A 19,582-nucleotide genomic window follows, 5' to 3' on the forward strand; every position below is an offset into this window, starting at 1 on the left:
AACCTTAGTCAAAAAAAAGATCCCAATTTCATATTCCTTCCTTTTACTTATAACAATCTTAATTTGTTCAGACAAATATTGTCACAGGATTTGGTTCTTCTTCAATTCTTCTTTATCTCATTACACAGATTTCTTCAAGGCTTTAACAAGCCTCTTTTGTAGATCTAATAAAAAACATTTTCCAAGTAATTTTCTCAATTTATCATTTTAACTTTTAAAACTTCAGCCAGTTTCTTTTGTATATCCAATACATCTTTTTCCAAATCATTATCATTGCCTGTTATTTGCAGTTTCACATTTTTTACTTTGTTTGTCTTTTGTCAGATAAAATTTGTTGCTGATCATGTCATTCCTTCATTTACAACTTTCAGACATAGTCTTTCCATAAAAGTAGACATCATTACTCAGAGTTGATACTATACTTATTAATTTCTGGCCTTAATCCTCAAAGTTCTTCTTTAATATTTCTGATGTTATAACCTCTTGTATCATTTTGTAAGCCTGAATATTAACCGATATCAAGAACAGAGTTGTATTTTTTTTCCTTCAGCATAAAATCTTTAATCCCCTTTAGAGTCAAGTTTCTAAAATCATCACTTTTCTTCTGTCTTGCAATAGACAGGATAATCAAAATAAGTCTGTTTCCCATGACAAGGTATTTTTATAAATTCCATTATCTTATAATAAACATCAATATTTCAGATTTATATGGACCCTTAATCCATTTATACTTTCTTAAATAAAATTTTAATAGCTTTTTCTGTTTATTTCAAGATTTTTAAGCTCTTCAGCTTATAATTATTTTTTCTTTTGTTTAGAGTTGAAGATAAACTCTCCCAATAAAGATTTTTCAGACTTGTCATTCTAAAGATCTCTAATAATTTTAAAATGTTAACAAGGAATTTCCAAAAATTAGAAAGAAGTGTGCAAACTTAGTGCCCTTCAAAAGGCTCCGCTGAAGTTGTGAGCCAGATGGCTGATCCCAGTGCTCAGACCCACAGAAAACTATTGTCCTGTGATATCCATGTAAGGAGCAATCATCTGGAACACATTAGGATGGTCTTCCATCCTTTCCCTAACTGGAGATACTCCAACAACTTAACTTATAAATTGCTCTGTTTATAATCAATAGGCCTAAACCAGAAAAAAAGTCATCTAGGTGATTAAACCCATCCATTCTGTGTAGCCTCTATCCAACTGGCTATTCTACAGCCAGTGAAGAAGAGTTCAATACTCCATGGATGATTAGTCCTACTACTATAATGTTATATAACATTATGTCCGATTAAGTTACAATAAATGTGAAACAACAAATAAATAAAAAGAATAAACATAATCAGACAGGATGAAAGAGTAAAAAGTCAAATTTTGTATTACAAAGGAATAGTGTTTCATTTATGTCATGACCATTTCTTAACATTTCTATTTCCCCCAGCCGCACAAATACTCATTTTACATTGCATTGCCATTAATTGTATCAAGTTCTAGCTACAAATAAAGGAACTTGATCAGTATTCTTTAATTCATTTGACTGAAGTTCTTCCAATTCCATTTGTGCAATATAAATTTTATTTCCCTGATAGCTTGTTCAAATGGGATTAAAAAAACAGCGTAATCAAGTGACCGCACAGTCCATATTTATTCCGAAATAATTATTTCTTATTCGAACAGAAAACATCTCATTTTCAACCAAATTGACAACAATCCCTACTGTCATCTAAATGCTTTTAAAATATTTTCTCACAAGACTTAGAAAACAAGTTATTTTTTGGTCATTGAAATCCTTCTTTTTGTCCTCCCTTGTGAATAGTCTGTAAATCAAACAATTAAAGCTGAACATAACATTCTCTTATCCACAAAAAGCCCATGGATCAATGACTTATAATGTTTTTTTAAATGACCACAAACTTAAATGCTGCATGCTATGTTCATTGTTATACTTTAAATAATAGAACTCAGCATAATATTTTGAAACTTTTCTGTAATGGGCCTAGCTTAACTGTAGATACATAAAACTGTTTGGTCCTTGTTTTGAATTATTCTGAAATTATTCCTGGTGATGTAAAGGCATTTAAACCATGCTACTATGTGCTTTTGGAGTTACTTACTCTTAGAATGGACCACTAGCATTTGTATGATCACTATCAAGTTTCTAAACTCTATTGGAATGCTGCTATTAATAGCATTATGTCAGAATCAGTTATACAGTATAGGAAGAGCCAAGAGCAATATATGTATAATACATGCATAGAATTAAGCAGAAATTTAGAGTATTGTTTTTTCTAATACTTATTTTGCACTATTAACTTGTTTCCATTAAAATTAAAAAATATTGAGATAAGTGGAATATTCAAGCTGATACCATTGGAATAGAACAGTTGTTGTGCATACTTGTTATTTAAAAAAAACAGACCAGATCAGTTTTTTTAAAAATATATAACTTCATTGTCCTTTCTTTGGTCATATGAAATTTGGAAGATATGACCATTTGTTTTACTATAAAGATATCTTTAACTTTGCTTACTAGGAGAAGTAGTTAAAGGCAGTGATGCCCAGGTATCGGTTCCTGTCCGGAATCTAAGCAACCTTCATGGGACAGTTACTACAGTAATACATGGTACGTTTTGTCTATAATATTGTTGTTTGGGAACTCAAAGATACATGTGGTTTGAAATTTTTAAATAAGTACCATATATCATAGATCCACTAAGTGGCACTGTTGTTTAGAGAAAAAAATATGCATCTTCCTTGCATAAGAACCCAGAGCAGCCTTTTAAAAAAATAGGAGAAAATATAATCTTATAATGAAACCAAAAGTGCTTTAAAAAAGAAATATTAAAAATAATCTTCATTTTAAAAATAAATAATTGGAATAAATTATAAAAAAATCTGGAACTTTGATTATTATTTCATAAACTCCTAGGTGAAAAGCCACAGCTTCAACAGCTGAGAAAGCTCTTATCTGGCCACAACATTGGGTAATTGCAATTACAAGTTCCATGGTATTTAGGAAAAATATTTTTAAAAAATGCTTGACTGCTAAGCCATTTAGGACTTTGTAAACTAATATCACCACTTAATATTGGATGTCATAAGTCTCAAACAACCAACTCAGTGTTTCAGCACTGGCATGATATCCCATTTAATACTCATGCAGCTGCTTTCAAACCTGCATTCTTTGAATGTATATGTATAAGTTCTCAGATTAGGAGTCCAAAAATAGAACCCCTAGAGGTTGAAAAGACATTCCAGAAAAAGGTAATACCAAATCATTTCTCTGTACTACCAGGAAAAATACAAATATGTGTATGTGAAGTCACAAGGGAATTGAACTCAGAATTGCACGTTCCTATCCTTGATATGTTGCTAAGCCTGCTGATTTTGCTTATAGCAAATCTCTACTCTTTCATGTGAAATTTCCCTCTTTCACATACAAAAATATGTAGGATAATTCTGTCAATTAAAATATTATTAAAGGGTCATTCTGTTGATACTCCTTTGATTCAAGAGATTATTTCCATGTAACAAAATCTTTTGGTAACTAAATATTCCATTAAAGGAAAAATAAACTGATAAAGGTTTAAGTTAAATAATTATAAATGTTCTTTATTACAGAACACAGTACTTAAACAAGCAAAAGTGCACTTTTTCATTTCTACTGTGAATATTATTTGTGGGGCAGCATTGATAGCTTTCATTCAAAATAAATTAGATGAATTAAATTGGCATAGCTAGAAAATTTGGGTTACAGATCCTCAAATCAGGGGTGGGATGCTACTGGTTCAGCCTGGTTCTATAGAACCTGTAGCTGAGAAGAGCAGCTGACACTGAACCTGTTCAATGTTTGGCCCACCTGCCTGCCTGGGCTCTAGGCTGTCCTTTATTCCCTGCTTTTCCCTCCTCAGCTGCTTTGCGCACCACAGCTGAGGTTGAAAAAGCAGGATACAAGAGGATTTTCAAACGCTGTACACCCGAGCACAGCGCTTGTCAGCTGTCCAGGTGGCACAGCTGATGATTCCTTGCAAATGCTGCACACATGATTGTTCCTAGTTCGGAGAACTGGCAAATCGCTCCACTAGCTATCCCCTACCCTTCCCACCCACTCACTTCTTACCTGGCCTGCGAGCCATCCAACTTGCCTGGTTTGGTAAGTTGATATTTTTCCTTTCTTTTTTTCCAACCATCAGCTGTTCCGCTCTGCCAAGAGATTTAGATTAGCTAGAAAGCAGGAAATCCTTGGATTTCTTGCTTTCTAGCTAATCTAAAAGCAGAGCCAAACCTTCCTTAGGACTGAAGCTTTTCAGTGCAGACTGAGGTAGCCAATTGCAGATAGATAGATCTCTAAGTTAATTTGTGATTCTGTGAGCAACTAAATCTGCCTGCCTGCTTTGCCTGCTTTGGGGTAAAAGTTGCTCTTTTTTATATAAAAAAATGAATATTTACGTAAATATTTATAATATTTACATACAAGCCATGCCCACCCAGTCACATGACCACCAAGCCATGCCCAGTCAGCAAGCCACACCCACCCAGTCGCATGACCACCAAGCCACACCCACAGAACCAGTTGTTAAGAAATTTGAATCCCACCCCTGCCTCAACTGGATTACAAACAGAATAATCACCTGTTTTATAGAGAATCACATTACAATTTTGATTTTCATTTTGTTTAAAGCATTATATCACTAGATATCAGAGGAGGTCTGGGGATTATAATCTCAAGGTATCTGGAGAAAAGCGGGGCTTTAAATGTGACATGGGAAGGATACCATCTTATTCTCTGTCTGAAATAATAGAATAAATAATATCATCTGCATGATTTGGAGTGTTATTGTTATATTTATTGACTTTACTTAGATTGATAGCTTCCCCAAGTATTTCAATAGTAATGGAAATATTTTAATGCTTTTAAATAACATATTGTCGACTTGCTTTCGTTCATAAGCATCAAACATCAAAATGTAATGAGAATTAATTTGTGCCACATTTTTTTAAATCTATTATGGTCCACAATTTGAATGTCTGAAAATAAAGGGTTTTTTTAAGCACATAGTCCTGTCTGTTATGAAAAGAGACTGCAACACTATTTCTGGAATTAAGAGCATAACACAAATGTAAACTTCCACAAAATGCTGCATTGTAGGGGCATACCTATTACTATTTATTGTTCATTGCATTTAGATATATTTATCTACATATTTTGGTTTTTTTTAACCTCTATTCCTTGTCTAAAACATAACACTGAGCAAAAGTATTCCATTCTAGTCCTGCCTTAGGCATGAAGCCAGATGGGTTTGCTGTTTCTCTCTTCCCTAAGATGTAACAGTAACAAATCACTTCTGAAGAACTTCGCCAAGTAAACCTCAGGGATGTCTGTGGAGATTCTCAGTCATCCAGGTCATAATTGTCTCAAAGGTGCTTTATTTCTTCAAAAGGCAACTGGGGGAAAAACCCAGGCCAATTGCCTTTTAAAGAAAAAAGCATTTTTGATACAAAACTATGGGGACTACTTCTGGCAGTTTCTGAGAATCAAACATGGTAGGGAGAAAGAGGAACACACAGAGAGAGACAGACACACAGACAGACACACAGACACATATTAATATCTAATATTCTCATTCTTAAAAAGTATTTATAATTTATATGCGTTACATCATTTCATTCCTTTCTTCAAAATATCTAAACCATAATATAATTACATATAGCATACATACTGCAAATGTATCTACATAAAATATATATTGGCTGGGTTTTCTTAGTGCAGGTATGTTTTTATGTACAAGATCTGTTTTGTTGCTCACTTTGTGGCTAAATACTTGTTGTAAATAGCTCTATACATCCTGCATGTCCCTTGCAATAGCAATCTGCACTATATCAATAGATGTGTTGATATCATAAAATTCATGGTATGCAAATCTGCTTCTGAAAGTCACTATTCAGATGATGATGATGATGATGATGATCATCATCATCATCATCGTATTTTTTTTGACTCCTCTCTATTTGTTTTGCAGGGCAAAGTTCAAAAAATGGGAGTCCCTCTCCAAGCATTGAAAGTTTTCCTGGAGGACGTGAATCCACTGGATCTCCTCCTTTGTCTGCAACCAAAAAGGAATCTTTTTTCAGTACAATTTCCCATTCTCGTTCTCATAACAGAAATATAAGCAAAAAAGAATCTGTAAGTGTCTGTTTCTTGAGAAATGCATTTCACTGATTCAAGTTGTCTTATTTATGTTGGTTCACATTTTTACTTCACATTTACATAGGTTAAAAAAAACCTCATATTTCTTAAGAAACCAAACTGTAACTTTCTATAAAAGCTTAATATATTTATTACATTTTCTGGAATATAAATTTCTTGACATTTCTTATTCTATTTAAATAAAGGCAATTTCATTTTTCTTTGGAATATCTTAGAAGACAACTTGGAAAGCAACTGACAGCAGATGTAACTTTTAAGATAAGGGTAAAGGTAGGACTTGCCACCCATGTCTTCACATTCTAAGCCAGAAATATTTCTCAACAATCCCCAAAGATCACTCTACAAACAATAAATACATTGATATGATACAATCAATGTTATCAGAGTATATATCATTAAAATGAGATTATCTTCCTTTAATAATTCCTTCAGTATGCAGAAAGGAGATTCTGTCACCCATGAGTTCAAAATGTACTTCAAATGTAGATAAGTAGATCTAGTAATGAAACTAATCTTATTTGATCAAATATGGCATAATTTGCTATAAATTTATTTTGGAGTTAAATATTCTTGAAAGTTTCATTACCACCATTCTTAAATAGTAAACAGGTTTGAGTTTAAGTTAATGTCATCACTTCTTTAATTGGTTATGAAACTTTTTCCTAGCATAATATCTCATCACATGCAGTTTATCATTTAGTCAGAGATTGAATTGATCACGAACAATTAAAATTTAAGAATGGCATGGTATGACCAGATAGTATACTTGTTATCTTTACAGAAGTACTTCAGTTAAACTCATATCTATAATTACAGAATTATTATTCACTTTCTCACAAGGATTTCCAGGATCTGACTTTTCTTTTGTTTTATTTTTTTAATTTAATTTAATTTTCCTTTTTATTTAGTGAGAGAGAGAGAGAGCGGGAGGGAGAGGGAGTTTTCTCCATCACAGAGAAGAGATGCTCCAACAAGAGCAGCCTGGCCATCCAAATTAGTAGATCTTTCTGATTTTTATTTCTTGATTGCTTTCTTCATACTGAGTTCTTCTTCCTCTAGCCTTTTCAGAGTAGGAAATTCATACAAGTCCATCCCAGTTGTACAGCTAACTGGAATATCGTAAAAAGCTAGAACATTCATATATCAGGACATATTTAGATAATCTTAAACAGTTTTTTTAACAAAAAAATTGTCTCTCCTTGTTTCCTGAATTCCTGTATTTCCTTCCCATCATCTATTCTTTTGCTTTTAGTTTTTCAGTCAGCCATCGACTGGCCTGGCCTGGACTGTACCGCAGTCCTGCTTCATCATATTGGTCATTATAGTTTTAGAATCAACTAAGGTGCTAGTAAGTTTCTGAAAGCAAGCTGTTACAAGTTTCTAAATATTTGTGTTGAGGAGATAGAGGAGATGAAAATTTTCCATTGCTTAGTTTTCAGATTGATACTAACTTCTTCCAGTTTTAGATGAATTTAAACAGCATGAAGCTGAATTTTACTACTCTGCCTTTTCCAATATATCTGAGGCTAGTTCTAATTTTCTAGCTTTATCTTCACTTTTTTTACTGTATGTCAGTATGATAGAGCTCGAAATCATTTTCTTTACCCTACTATAGCAGAAATATCAACTTTTTCTTTATTTTTTTTTCATTGGAATATTCTTTATTGATCAAGTGTGATTGAACACACAAGGAATTTGTCTCTGGTACATAAGCTCTCAGTGTACATACAAACAATAAAGTGATAAGTCCTATATCATAAGATACAATCATAAATCATAAGATACAAGCAAGTGCTAAATCATAAGAGACTAAAAGGAGATGGTAGTATGAATGATGAGAAGATGAGGAAGATGAGATGGATAATAGCAATACAGCCCTGCTACTAGTGGGTAAAATACCTTAATACCTTAAGACAGTGCTGTGGGAATTAGGTATTTAACATAGGGGGAAATTTGTCTTTGTGTCTAATTCTTTTGGCACGCAATGCCTTATAATGATATCCTGAGGGAGAAGTTAAAACAGTTATTCCAGAATGTGATTGGTCTGTAGATATTTTCTCAGCCCTCTTTCTGGCTCATGCAATATACAGGTCCTCAACAGAAGGCAGACTGGTTTTTTCTGCAATCCTAACTATTCATTGAAGTCTGTACCTTTCTGTTTTGTTGCCATGCCAAACAAAACAGTTATAGAGATACAAATAACAGACTCCATAATTCCTTTGAAGAACTGTATCAAACAGATCCTTGAACTGTATCAGCAGGGTTTTTAAATGTTTTTCCACTCTTTCAAATCTAGCCTATCTTGTTCATTAGTAGTTTTTATTCTGTCAGCAACAGATGGCTGTTCTGACTTCTCTGCCTGCTGCTCTCCTTTTTTAAATAGCACTCACAAAATCAATTCCTTCTTACTACCTCACCTTTTACTATATTTTTATTGGTAGATTTTTTAATGTGTTATTGCAGGTTTTTCTGTAACCAAACTTTAAAATTTTCTGATTCCAGTTTCATCTTAATCATATCTGTCTTTTCTTAATAATTTCTTCTAAACATTTATTTTTGTATAATGTCTTTCTCCATTTCTTTTTGCAGCCTTTTCTGGTAGTAATATTGCCTCTTCAATGCTACATCAGCTACTGCTCTGTTAACTGCAGTGTTAGTAAATCTTCTGCTACCTCTGGCTTCATCTCTATAATATATCTTTTTCTCAGTCACAGGCCTTCCCATGGAAGAGTATGAAAGATATAATTTCTAAATGAATTTGTTGTTAACTTTGTTTATTATAAGTTTATTGCTATGTACTAATAGACTTGCATATCAAGATCTAAGATTTTATTTATTTTTTTAACCCCACCTTTATTATCTTATAAGTAATTAAAGGCAGTGAATATAACGTTCGCCTTTCTTCTCCTGTTTTCCCCACAACAACCCTGTGAGATGGGTTGGACTGAAAGTGTGACTGTCCAAACTCACCTAGTTAGCTGTCATGCCTAAAACAAGACTAGGATTCACAGGGTCCTGGTTTCTAGGCCAGCTTTTCCCTGCAATGATATTTACTGATAGTCTGTCTCAAATAGCATTTCTTATTCTCTCCATTTTGTTTATACCATGACATCTGGTAAATTAAAATATTTATTTCCTAGCCTTTTTACCATAACAAGTAGGGAAGTGACCTTTTAATCCACCAATTTTGAATTTACAACAGACATAAAGGAACTTGAATCTACCATTCCTCATTTCTCATTACTATCAGTCACAGCACCTCTTAGCTTATCCTTTAACATATTATATTTAATTATTTAAAAAATCCACATTAGTGCATTTCTTTTTTAACTTCCTCTTGGGGATGATTTGTGGTTTTGGTGCTCCCCTTACATATTAGTGAGCTGTGTGCCACATTTTTGCAACACTTACAATAGTTTACATTTTTAGTTCTTTTTCTGTAAAAGTTCTGTGGTATACTAGCCATTCAGAGTATTTTGTTTTGTTTTTGTCTTTGATCTGAAAATGATCCTCCTCTGTGCAACACCAGTGAATCTCAACTGCTCAAATTACTATATCTGTCCCTTTATGTTTTAGTTTTATCTTTAATTCATTATATAAATTAGGATAAAAATTTAAGGAAACATTTCCATATTATGTTGATTATGGCACCATATACTTTTTGTATATACCATATATTTTTTGCCCAAATAATACTATGAAGTCATTGGAAAGATATTATAGATTTGTGGGATTCTTTAGTAAACTCAACTCTATTAACAGGTAAGATTAATAGTTAATGTAATAACAGTAAATGTAATGCCACTGAATCATGCCTATAAATATAACCATAAATTGCAATCTGGCCCATCTGTTTGTTTCGATAAAGTGCAGATGAAGAGCTTATCCAGAAAATACAGAGAATAGAGTCATAATTGTCATTATAGGTATAAACTATGTGATGGTTGTGAATTTTCTTGATTCAGTGAATGTCACAAATCAGAAATGATCTAAACTATTGTGATAGAAAAACATATTTGTCTATAATATATGACTAGTGGTTTTCAACCATTATGTAAGACCACACTTAGATGAGGAAGAGTTTCTAAATTGCACTTTGTGTATGCTGAACTAGAACTATTTTGGTCTGAATAAGATTTGGACTGGAGTGAAATATCCCTCTTTAGATAAGACCCAGTGGTGAAAAGCTACCTAGAATGAGATTATTGGCAGAGGTTCTTGTCCATAGCCAGGAGTATTATTGGAACAGGGACTCCTGGGATTTGGCCATTTGGATCCCTATAATAGGATTAATATATAATTGAGCATACTATTGTTTAATCTCTAAAGCTCAGAACTAATATAGAAGCCCTACCTGAAAAACACGGACAGCAATATGATAAGGAAGGTTTAGTAATGCAATGGCAGTTTGGAAAATAAAATGACCAGAATTCCATGTAAGTAAAGATATGTAACTATGAGTCAAGCAGTATAGAAGAACTTACAGTACTATTTAATTTATTACTCGTTATTCTAATATTTAAGGCACAAATATCTTGTGGGTTTTGCTCAGTTACAGGCTTACTGATCTAACTTGCAGAAGACTTTATGGTTTTTAATACAGATTCAAAGGTTTCAAAGAGAGACTTCATCTTCCTACTGTCAATATCTGAAAGCAAAAAAATAGTTAAGCAGATATACCCTCATTGCTATAATGTGAAATGGCTTACAATTATATAACATTAGATACAGTTTTAACTTGTATTTTATAACTGCGTATCTGAGTTAACAGTTGCAGATTTTTGGGTTGTGTGGATTACTATTATGCATGTTCTTGTTGAAATTTTTGTATAATTAGAATTTGTTTAATTATGTTTAAGTAATCTTGGAAAATAATTGTGTTATGTAGAATCCTTTAGATTTGATCAAACTAATATCTTATAATAATAGAATTTCAACTATGTCATAACCTACTGATTCTTTTTAATTTGATTATTATCTTATGCTCTAAGACAGGATGTCACACAATTTCATTGAGAGCTGCATCAGGGTTGTGGTGGACCTCAGGGGGAGCATTGTGGGAGTGGCCAGTTCAGCGTCATTCATGTCGGGGGATGCCTGTGGTGGCCTGGGCGGGGCTGGGGGGAACTCTTCCTTCCTTCTTTCTCCCTTTTCTTCTTTTTCTTTCCCTCTTCCCTCTCCTTTCTTTCTTCTTCTTCCCCCTCTTTCCTTTTTTCTTTCCTTGTTCTCTTTCCTTCTGTTTATTTGTCTTTCCCTTTCTCCTTTCTTGTCCCTTCTTGGATGCTCAAATGCAAAAGGAGAAACATTTCTTGATGCCTCCTTGCTTTGTGATCAAATGCCACTTTTGTTAGTAGTTTATGGCCACTTAAAAGACTGAAAACAAACCAGGCTCAGTTTATTTCATGCTTGCATTTCGTGGGGGCGTCCGCAGACTCTAGTACAGCAAAACTGTCAAAATGGTGGCTGTGATAGTTGATCAGAGCTCCTCTTTTTTATGTGCAACACCTTTAGCGTTTAGGAACAGAGCTAAATTAGTTTCTTTTCTATTAATACATAATCCTTAGAAAGACTCTCCTGTAGGGACCCTGCATGGTCTAATTCAGAGATCCCCAACCTTTTTGGCACCAGGGACTGGTTTCATGGAAGACAATTTTTCCATTGACCTGTGTGTGTGAGAGAGAGAGGGAGGGAGGGAGAGAGAGGGAGGGAAGGAGAGAGAGAGACTGACTGTCTGACTGACTGAGTGACTGTGACTGAGACAAGTGTACAGTTTGGGAAAGAGGCACAGATAGAAGTGGTATATTAAATAGTGGGTGGGCCATGCACAGAGTAAAATAAGTGTGGGATTGTTACTTAAGGCCTGCCATCAGATGATTTTGCTCCAGTTCAGAGGAAAATCAGAATAAACTCACAGGGAAGACTTCACTAGAAAGGGCTTTCTTTTGCCCCAGGGGAAGATCAGAATAAAGACTTGGAAAAGCCTTCACAGGAAAAGACTTTTTTGTTCTGCTCTGGAAGAAAATTAGAAGACACAGAGAAATCTTCACTGGAAGAGGCTCTCTGCTTTTGCTCCAGAAGAAACCCCCAATCAAAGACCCAGGGAAGCAGAAAGAGGGTGAATGATCACCACCTGCCCTTTTCAATGGTTCAGCACATTGTTTCCCTTCCAGATTACACCTGTGACTTTCTGCTTCTAAGAAAGTAGGAAGGAAGGTGGGGAGAAGAGACAATTCTAAGCCTTCCAGCAAAACAAATCAAAGCCCAGCAGTCTTGGAAAGAGTGCAGAGAAGAGGGATTCCCTTGGAGACACAGCACATACTTAAGAGAGGAAAGGTAGCTTCTCCCCCTCCCCCATTCCAAGCCAGGTTAGAGAATGCTTGCCTTGACTTGCAAATTTGGAGGGCTTGCAAAGTGTGAGCCTTGTTGGGGTGCCAGGAGGCGGAGAGGAAAAAAGTGAGGAAAAAGAGGAGGAGGAGGAAGAAGAGATAGCAGGAGGAAATGCTGAGAAAACAATTTAAAAAACCAAGAAAAACCAAACCACCTTGGCATAGCACAACGCCTCTTTGCAAACTAACCTGATGCATGTAGCTGCCTCAGCTTACAAAGGCTTGGAGCAAGCATTGAAAGCCCTTTAAGCACACACACACACTCACAAACACACACATCAAACCAAACCACGATAAAAAAGAAGTTGCCAAAACACATGAGACATATTCAAGCATCAAAACAAAAGGAAAAAATTCCAGTTAGTACAACGGAGCCCAGCGGCCTTGGAAAAGGTGCAAACGAGAGAGGGATTCCCTTGGAGACCCAGCAATTAAGGTGAAAAATAGCTTCTCCCTGCCCCTATTTGCACTCTGAGAAAAAAGCATTTCCACACAAACATACCTTTGGAGGGTCCCCCTCCAACGAAACTTTGGGAAAGCCCCCATTTCAAGTTGGGCTGCTACATGCTTGTCTTGCAAACTTGGTGCACGAAGGGAACGTGAGCCTAATTGGGGAGCCAGTAAAGGGAGAGGAGGAAAGTGGGGAAGAAGAAGAGGTAGCAGGAGGAAGAGGAAACAGGATCAGGAAGAGGGGGAGGAGGCAGAAGCAGACATAGCAGAAGGAAAAGGAAGAGAAGGAAGGTCAGCTGTTGCAAGCCAATGGCAAGCGCAGCTGCCGGAGAGCTTCCCATGTGCCGGAACAAGGGGAGAGAGGGCTTCCCATGTGCCGGAACAAAGCCTTCAACTGAATGAAGTCTTCGCACCCATGTCCAGCTTACCAGAGCTTGCTGCGCCAGGAGAGGAATGAGATCCCGTTGTCCTGTGGAGCCTGCATGCATGCATGCAAATGGGGAATTTGCATTAAAATGGGGTACTTGGAAATGGGGCAATCCCACTGCTGCACCTCTGCTTTCTTCAGCTTGGATAGAGCCGGGCACCCAAGCTGCTGATGGTAGTGATGGCAGGAGCCATCTGAGCAGTCATTATCCCCCCCTCCCCAACCAGCCAGCCCCGCCTGACCATCTGGCACAAATCCTCATTGCTCTTCTCCTCCTCCTTCTCCACACTCAAGCAACAGTGGGCTCTGCGGGACAATGTATCTCATTCCTCCCCTGGTGTGGCTTGGCGAGCCCTGGTGGGCTGGATGTGGGTGTGAGGGCTTCACTCAGTTGAAGGTTTTGTTTCCGCCCTCAAATGGTAAGGCCAGCAAGCATGAGCAAACAGCCCACCTAGGCCACAGACGGCATTGATTCCTGTGCCGGGGCCTTAGATCTGACCTGCACAGCTGCCCTGGAGCCAATGAGAGACTGCCCTGCCACCTCACCCTTGCCCCATAGGGGTGCCCCCAGGAGGCAGCGAGTGCATGAGCGCTGATGTCCTGGGTGAAAGAGAAGCACACAGAACTTAGTCTGTAGGGCAAGACTGTCCCAGGGATGCCAGGCCCCGCATGCGCTCATGGGCATCATCAAGAGGGCAGGGCTGGGGCAGCCTTCTGCCGGCTCAAGAGCGGCTCCACGGATTTAAAGGTGCCTGAGTACCAGCCCAGATGGCCACCACTATGTTGCAGATCGGTGCCTGGTTGGCCTGGGCCAGGCCGGGCTGCTGCAGGCCAGTCCTTTGTTATTTCCAGGGCAGCCCCGCAGGCCAGATCTAACCACCTCATGGGCCAGATCCAGCCCACGGGCCTCAAGTGACACCCCTGCTTTAAGAGATAGAGATTTCAGTACCATGCAAAAATGTTAAGCAATTGTGCAAAAGTGCTATAAATTAAAATGCTTTCAGAAATAGAAGTATAAATAATTTGATTTTTATCAATTAATGAAATGGAAAATAAATGAACAGAAAAGAAATCCAAATCAAATCAATATTTGTTGTGACCACCCTTCAAAACAGCAAACAGACTTGATGAAGTTGAGATCAAGGCTTTGTAGGTGCCAAAACATCACTTCAAGACTTCTTGTTTTTCTTTACACTAAAGATTTTGTGGCATTGGCTGTATGTTTAGGGCTATTGTCCTGCTGCAGAATAAATTTGGGGGCAATCACATGCCTCCCTGATGCTATGGCATGAATGGATAAATATCTGTCTGTATTTCTCAGTATTGAGGATGCTGTTGATCCTGACCAAATCTCCAACTCCATTTGCAGAAATGCAGCCCCAAACTTGCAAAGAATCTCTATCATGCTTCACTATTGCCTACAGACACTCAATATTGTACCACTCTCCAGCCCTCTGGCGAACAAATTGCCTCCTGCTACAGCCACATATTACAATTTTTGTCTCATCAGTCCAGAGCACCTGCTGCCATTTTTCCGCACCCCAGTTTCTAAGTTTTCATGCATAGTTGAGTCATGTAATCTTGCTTCCATGTCAGAGGTATGGCTTTTTTTGGCCGCAATTCTTCCTTAAAGATCACTTCTAGCCAGACTTCTCTGGGCTGTAGAAGTATGTACCTGGGTTCCAGCGGTTTCCTCCAGTTCTGTGCTGATGGCGCTGATGGACATCTTCCATTGTTAAAAGGATACAAGCATGATATATCTTTTATCTGCTCAGTAAGTGTCCTTAGCAGATCACTGTGTCCAAAGTCCTCAATGTTGCCTTTTTCTTGGTGCTTGTTCAAAAGAGTTTGGACAGCACATCTTGAAACCCCAACCTGCTTTGAAATCTTTGCCTGGGAGAGATCTTGCTGATGCAGTATAACTACCTTTGGTCTTGGTCCTAAGTTCAGGTTTACTGTGGTGTATGACCTGTGACATGAAACTGTCTTCCACAACTTCACTTTATTAGCAAAGTTTGGCTTTCTTCACCTAGTTTTTAAGTCGCCTACACAACTGTTTCTGTTTCAGTTAATGACTGTTTCAACCTACATATGAAATTGATGATCATTAGTAATTGCAAGGTTGAAACACAATCATTAACTGAAACACAAAAAGCTGTGTAGGAGGTTTAAAATTAGGCAAGGAACAGTGTGCAAGTATAAGAATTGATGCTGTTTTGAAGGCAAAGAGTGGTCATACCAAATGTGGATTTGATTTGGATTTATCTTCTGTTCATTTAATTTCCATTTTGTTAACTGATAAAAAATAAACTATTAACACTTCTATTTTTGAAAGCATTGTTAATTTACAGCATTTTTTCACAATTGCCTAATACTTTTGCACAGTACTATATGTTGGGAGAAATTGTGTGAGGTGTGGAATAATTGATAATAATCTAATTTGCATTTTATATTACAATCTGTCAGCCTAAGATCAGGAATGCAAAAATTTCAGGGATTCATTTTATTGTTTTAAGGTATAATGTCAGGTGCAAACAATTAGATCCACACATGAAGAGTTCAATTAGCTATTTCATGCCTATAGTAATTCATGCCTATAGTACAGGAATATTATCAGGTTGGCAGTTTGCATCTGGCCAGACTAGATAAAGTTCAATGTCATTCAAGGGGGAATCCAATCTTTCCCTCTTGTGCCTACATAGAGATTACAGCCTAATTTGATTTCTCCTCCTTGCTTGGTCAGCCTCTCTTCAACATATAATAATAAAAACTTCATCAGAATACATTTTATAACAAACAAAATAAAAACAGGTTTACATTTCCTAATAACATTTTATGACAATGTGCAAATGCTCTTTATGCCTTGCCCCAGAACCTGGGGACTCTAATGGTCTATATCAGTTGTCCCCAACCTTTTTGGCAGCAAGTATTGGTTCTGTGGAGAAAGATTTTTCTGCGGACCAGAAAATCTTTGTATCTGATAAAGTTTCTTGATATGAAAATACATCTGTTGCTGATTGAATAGAATAACATTGACCATGGGATCCTTAGCTAAATGCAGTTAGCACATGAATTGTTCCTGGAGCAGGAACAACTTGCCCAGTAACTCATGGTTTTATCATCACTGTTGGCATATGCAATGTGCTGTAAGTGAGACAGCCTTTGAAGCTCCAATTGTTAATTGGTATTTATTACTATAAAAATATTAAACTTGTGCTATACATTGCCATCCAATAGATTTCTAGATGCAGTTCAAAGTGCTAACTTTTGATCTATACAGAATGTCTTACACTTAGATTTCCATTCAGAATCATGCTATTAATTTGATTATCCCAGGAAAAACTACTGATAGTACCCCACTACAGTACCTCAGTAGTAAAAAGATGGACAAGAGCTTTGAAATTTGGAGGCACACTTTTTCAAATGGTTGTATTTGGAACAGCTTTCCAACTGAAATTGGACTTGCTCACCAGAATGGTCTCTTTTCAGAAAATGCTAAAAACAAAACTTGGGTAAAAATATTTGTAGTCTTAAGTATATGATATCTAGGATTATACATCGTTGCTGGATTTTTAGACTTTTCTGTTATAAAACAATTGATTCTCCTTCCTATTCGTTTTTTTTTTCTTTTGGCTTACCATGAACATTTCATTTTTTATTTTATCAGGAATATTCGATATTATTCCTTTTATTGTTAACTGCTGGGAATCCTAATAAAAATTAGAACAGTATGCAAGGTGGATAAATGAACTCCACTAAAACCAAAAGCTTCTGTTCAGAAGCCTCTTGGATTTAAGTTTCATCAGTAGGATATGTTACGATTGAAACACAGATTTCAGGAGAACCCAAAGATTTTGATCTTTGTTCTTTATCAAATCTAAAGAATTATTTCAGAAATCTTCATGTTACGTAAGAGAAAATGGCCTGTTTTTATCAGCTACAAGACATCTTTATGTTGCTGTTAAAGGAAAAATGTAGCAACATATCAGTATTTTAAGTGCCTAAGGAAAAAGAACACATTGTTTTAATTCATTTTGACTTTGCATTTCTGCTGCTGATTTTTTTAAATATAAGTCTATATTTATTTCTATATCTATTTGAGGAAAGAGAGCAATTGTCAAACAAACTAATAAACTGCAGGTGTATCATAATCGGAACATAAGAAAATTATCTTAAGAACAATAAAATAAATTATAAAGAATGTCATACACAAACAGAAATGATTTGAGTATAGAAGCATACATAAGATGTTTTAAGTGACAAGGCCTGTTTATGTTGTTTGGTAAAATTATATAGAAACCCTATTATTGATAAAGTCACAATTGAAAAAAATTGTACATTGCATACAAATAAGGCTTTGCTAATGGAAAAACTGAATTAATGTAGCTAGATAGCTTGCACTTAATTTAGCTATGTAACATGAACTAAAGCAATTAGAATTATATTTTTTTAAAATAAGATGATTCTGAAAGCCGCTGATAAATAACAAGAAAGAGAAAGAAGAAAAACACCCACACCAGCTAAAGAACTGTCAGCTGTGACTTCATTTTATTGTGTGAACACATATTAAATAGTCTGGCTATTTTTCATGATTAATACGGTTGATGGCATCAGGTTGAGGTTCTCTGTTCTATATGTTCTTTCAGTCAATCCTCTCGTAGTAGACTTCAGATCTCTGGACAATAGCAGAACTCAGAATGTTCCTGTCTTCAAACTTATGTTTGTCTTTGCAGTATCTTAGTAAATATTTTTTTTTAAAGTTGAGAATATGAACATATAGTAGCTTTAAGGTTAACATGAGACAGGAGCTCTTTGCAAATGGATGCAGCAGGAATGTAAAACAAACTTTTGTGTAATTTTTCCTCAACTTTGGCAAAGTTTTAACCTAGTCAAGTTTTATTTTACTTTTGCTTATAGGAAGAAGAATTAGAGGCTCAGATTTCATTTCTTCAAGGACAATTGAATGAGTTAGAAGCTATGTGTAAATATTGTGCAAAAATGATGAACATACATCTAGGTAAGAAGGAAGTCCATATTTCTAGATATGAAATGATAATGTATATTCTCTAGATAATGTTTATATTATCAGGTTGATAATAGTATGTTAGGAAAGTATGCATGTAGGCAGGAGTGGAATTCAAAAACAAAAATTTAACAACTGGTTCTGTGGGCATGGCTTAGGTGGTGGCATGGTTTGGTGGTCATGTGACTGGGTGGACATGGCTTGGTGGTCATGTTATTGGCTGGGTGTAGCCAACTCTATATCACTCACATCGAGGCACACATCTCCTCGCCTGGCCTCTGATGACTGTGGGGATGCTGCAACAGTTGTAAGCGTGAAAAATGGTCATAAGTCACTTTTTCCAGTGCCATTGTAACTTTGAATGGTCACTCCACACAAGCAAAGTACCAGCAAAGGAGGGGGGGAAATTCCAGAGACGTTCCTGAGTCAGGAAGTCTAGTCCTGCCAAGAATGTAATAAGGGTTAATGGAGAGACAGTTTCTGTAAGCAACAGCAGAATGTTTCCTTCTTGCCTTCCTTACAGGATTAGGCCAGTAATTTCTTCTAACAACCGGTTCTCCGAACTGCTTAGAATGTTAACAACCGGTTCTAGTGAATAGGTGCGAACTGGTAGAATCCCACCCTGCATGTAGGTGTTTATTCATACAAGCAAAGAATATAGATAGCACAATACTGGTTTAAATCTAGAAACATTAAACAAAGTTGAAAACATCATAAATATTGAGAAGTTCTAAAATCACTCAGCTAGGTATAACCAAGCAGATATATGAGAACAATTGCAATGTTGTGCCTTAGGTGACGTGAAGAAAGCCAGTTTCTCTGATAGCCCTACAGAAAGAAATTGAAAATATCTATCTACCAATATGCCCTGGATCAGCATGTGGTGGACTGATTCTTTAAAAAATACGTTTTAGTACATGAAATAGTACCAGATTATATAGTTACTATTGAAGCACATTTTGGTTTTCCTTCTTTACCACATAATTTGAAATATTTTTCTCCTCATTTGAAAAATTATTATGGATTGTCATTACAGTCAGCCAAAACGGTCAAACTGGATTTGGCATTTTTATTAAACTATCGGGTCCTTCTCA

The 19,582-nt window shown here is 36.2% G+C and overlaps 1 protein-coding gene across 8 annotated transcripts in view; it reads left to right on the top strand.

Moving 5' to 3' along the window:
• Nucleotides 1–19,582, top strand: part of TBC1D5 (TBC1 domain family member 5) — a 448,530-nt gene that overhangs the window by 393,715 nt on the left and 35,233 nt on the right. For 6 of the 8 annotated variants that reach the window (XM_087945081.1, XM_087945079.1, XM_087945078.1 and 3 more), the window contains 3 exons: nucleotides 2,528–2,617; nucleotides 6,015–6,178; nucleotides 18,383–18,482. In XM_087945081.1, the coding sequence (XP_087801207.1) occupies nucleotides 2,528–2,617; nucleotides 6,015–6,178; nucleotides 18,383–18,482 (354 nt within the window). The remainder of the gene's footprint in view (nucleotides 1–2,527; nucleotides 2,618–6,014; nucleotides 6,179–18,382; nucleotides 18,483–19,582) is intronic. The other 2 variants (XM_087945083.1, XM_087945082.1) reach the window with 1 other exon arrangement.

Source organism: Notechis scutatus, chromosome Z (assembly GCF_049901735.1).
Source record: "Notechis scutatus isolate UNSWTSFEM ecotype Mainland chromosome Z, rNotScu1.2, whole genome shotgun sequence".
NCBI classification, from domain to species: domain Eukaryota; kingdom Metazoa; phylum Chordata; class Lepidosauria; order Squamata; family Elapidae; genus Notechis; species Notechis scutatus.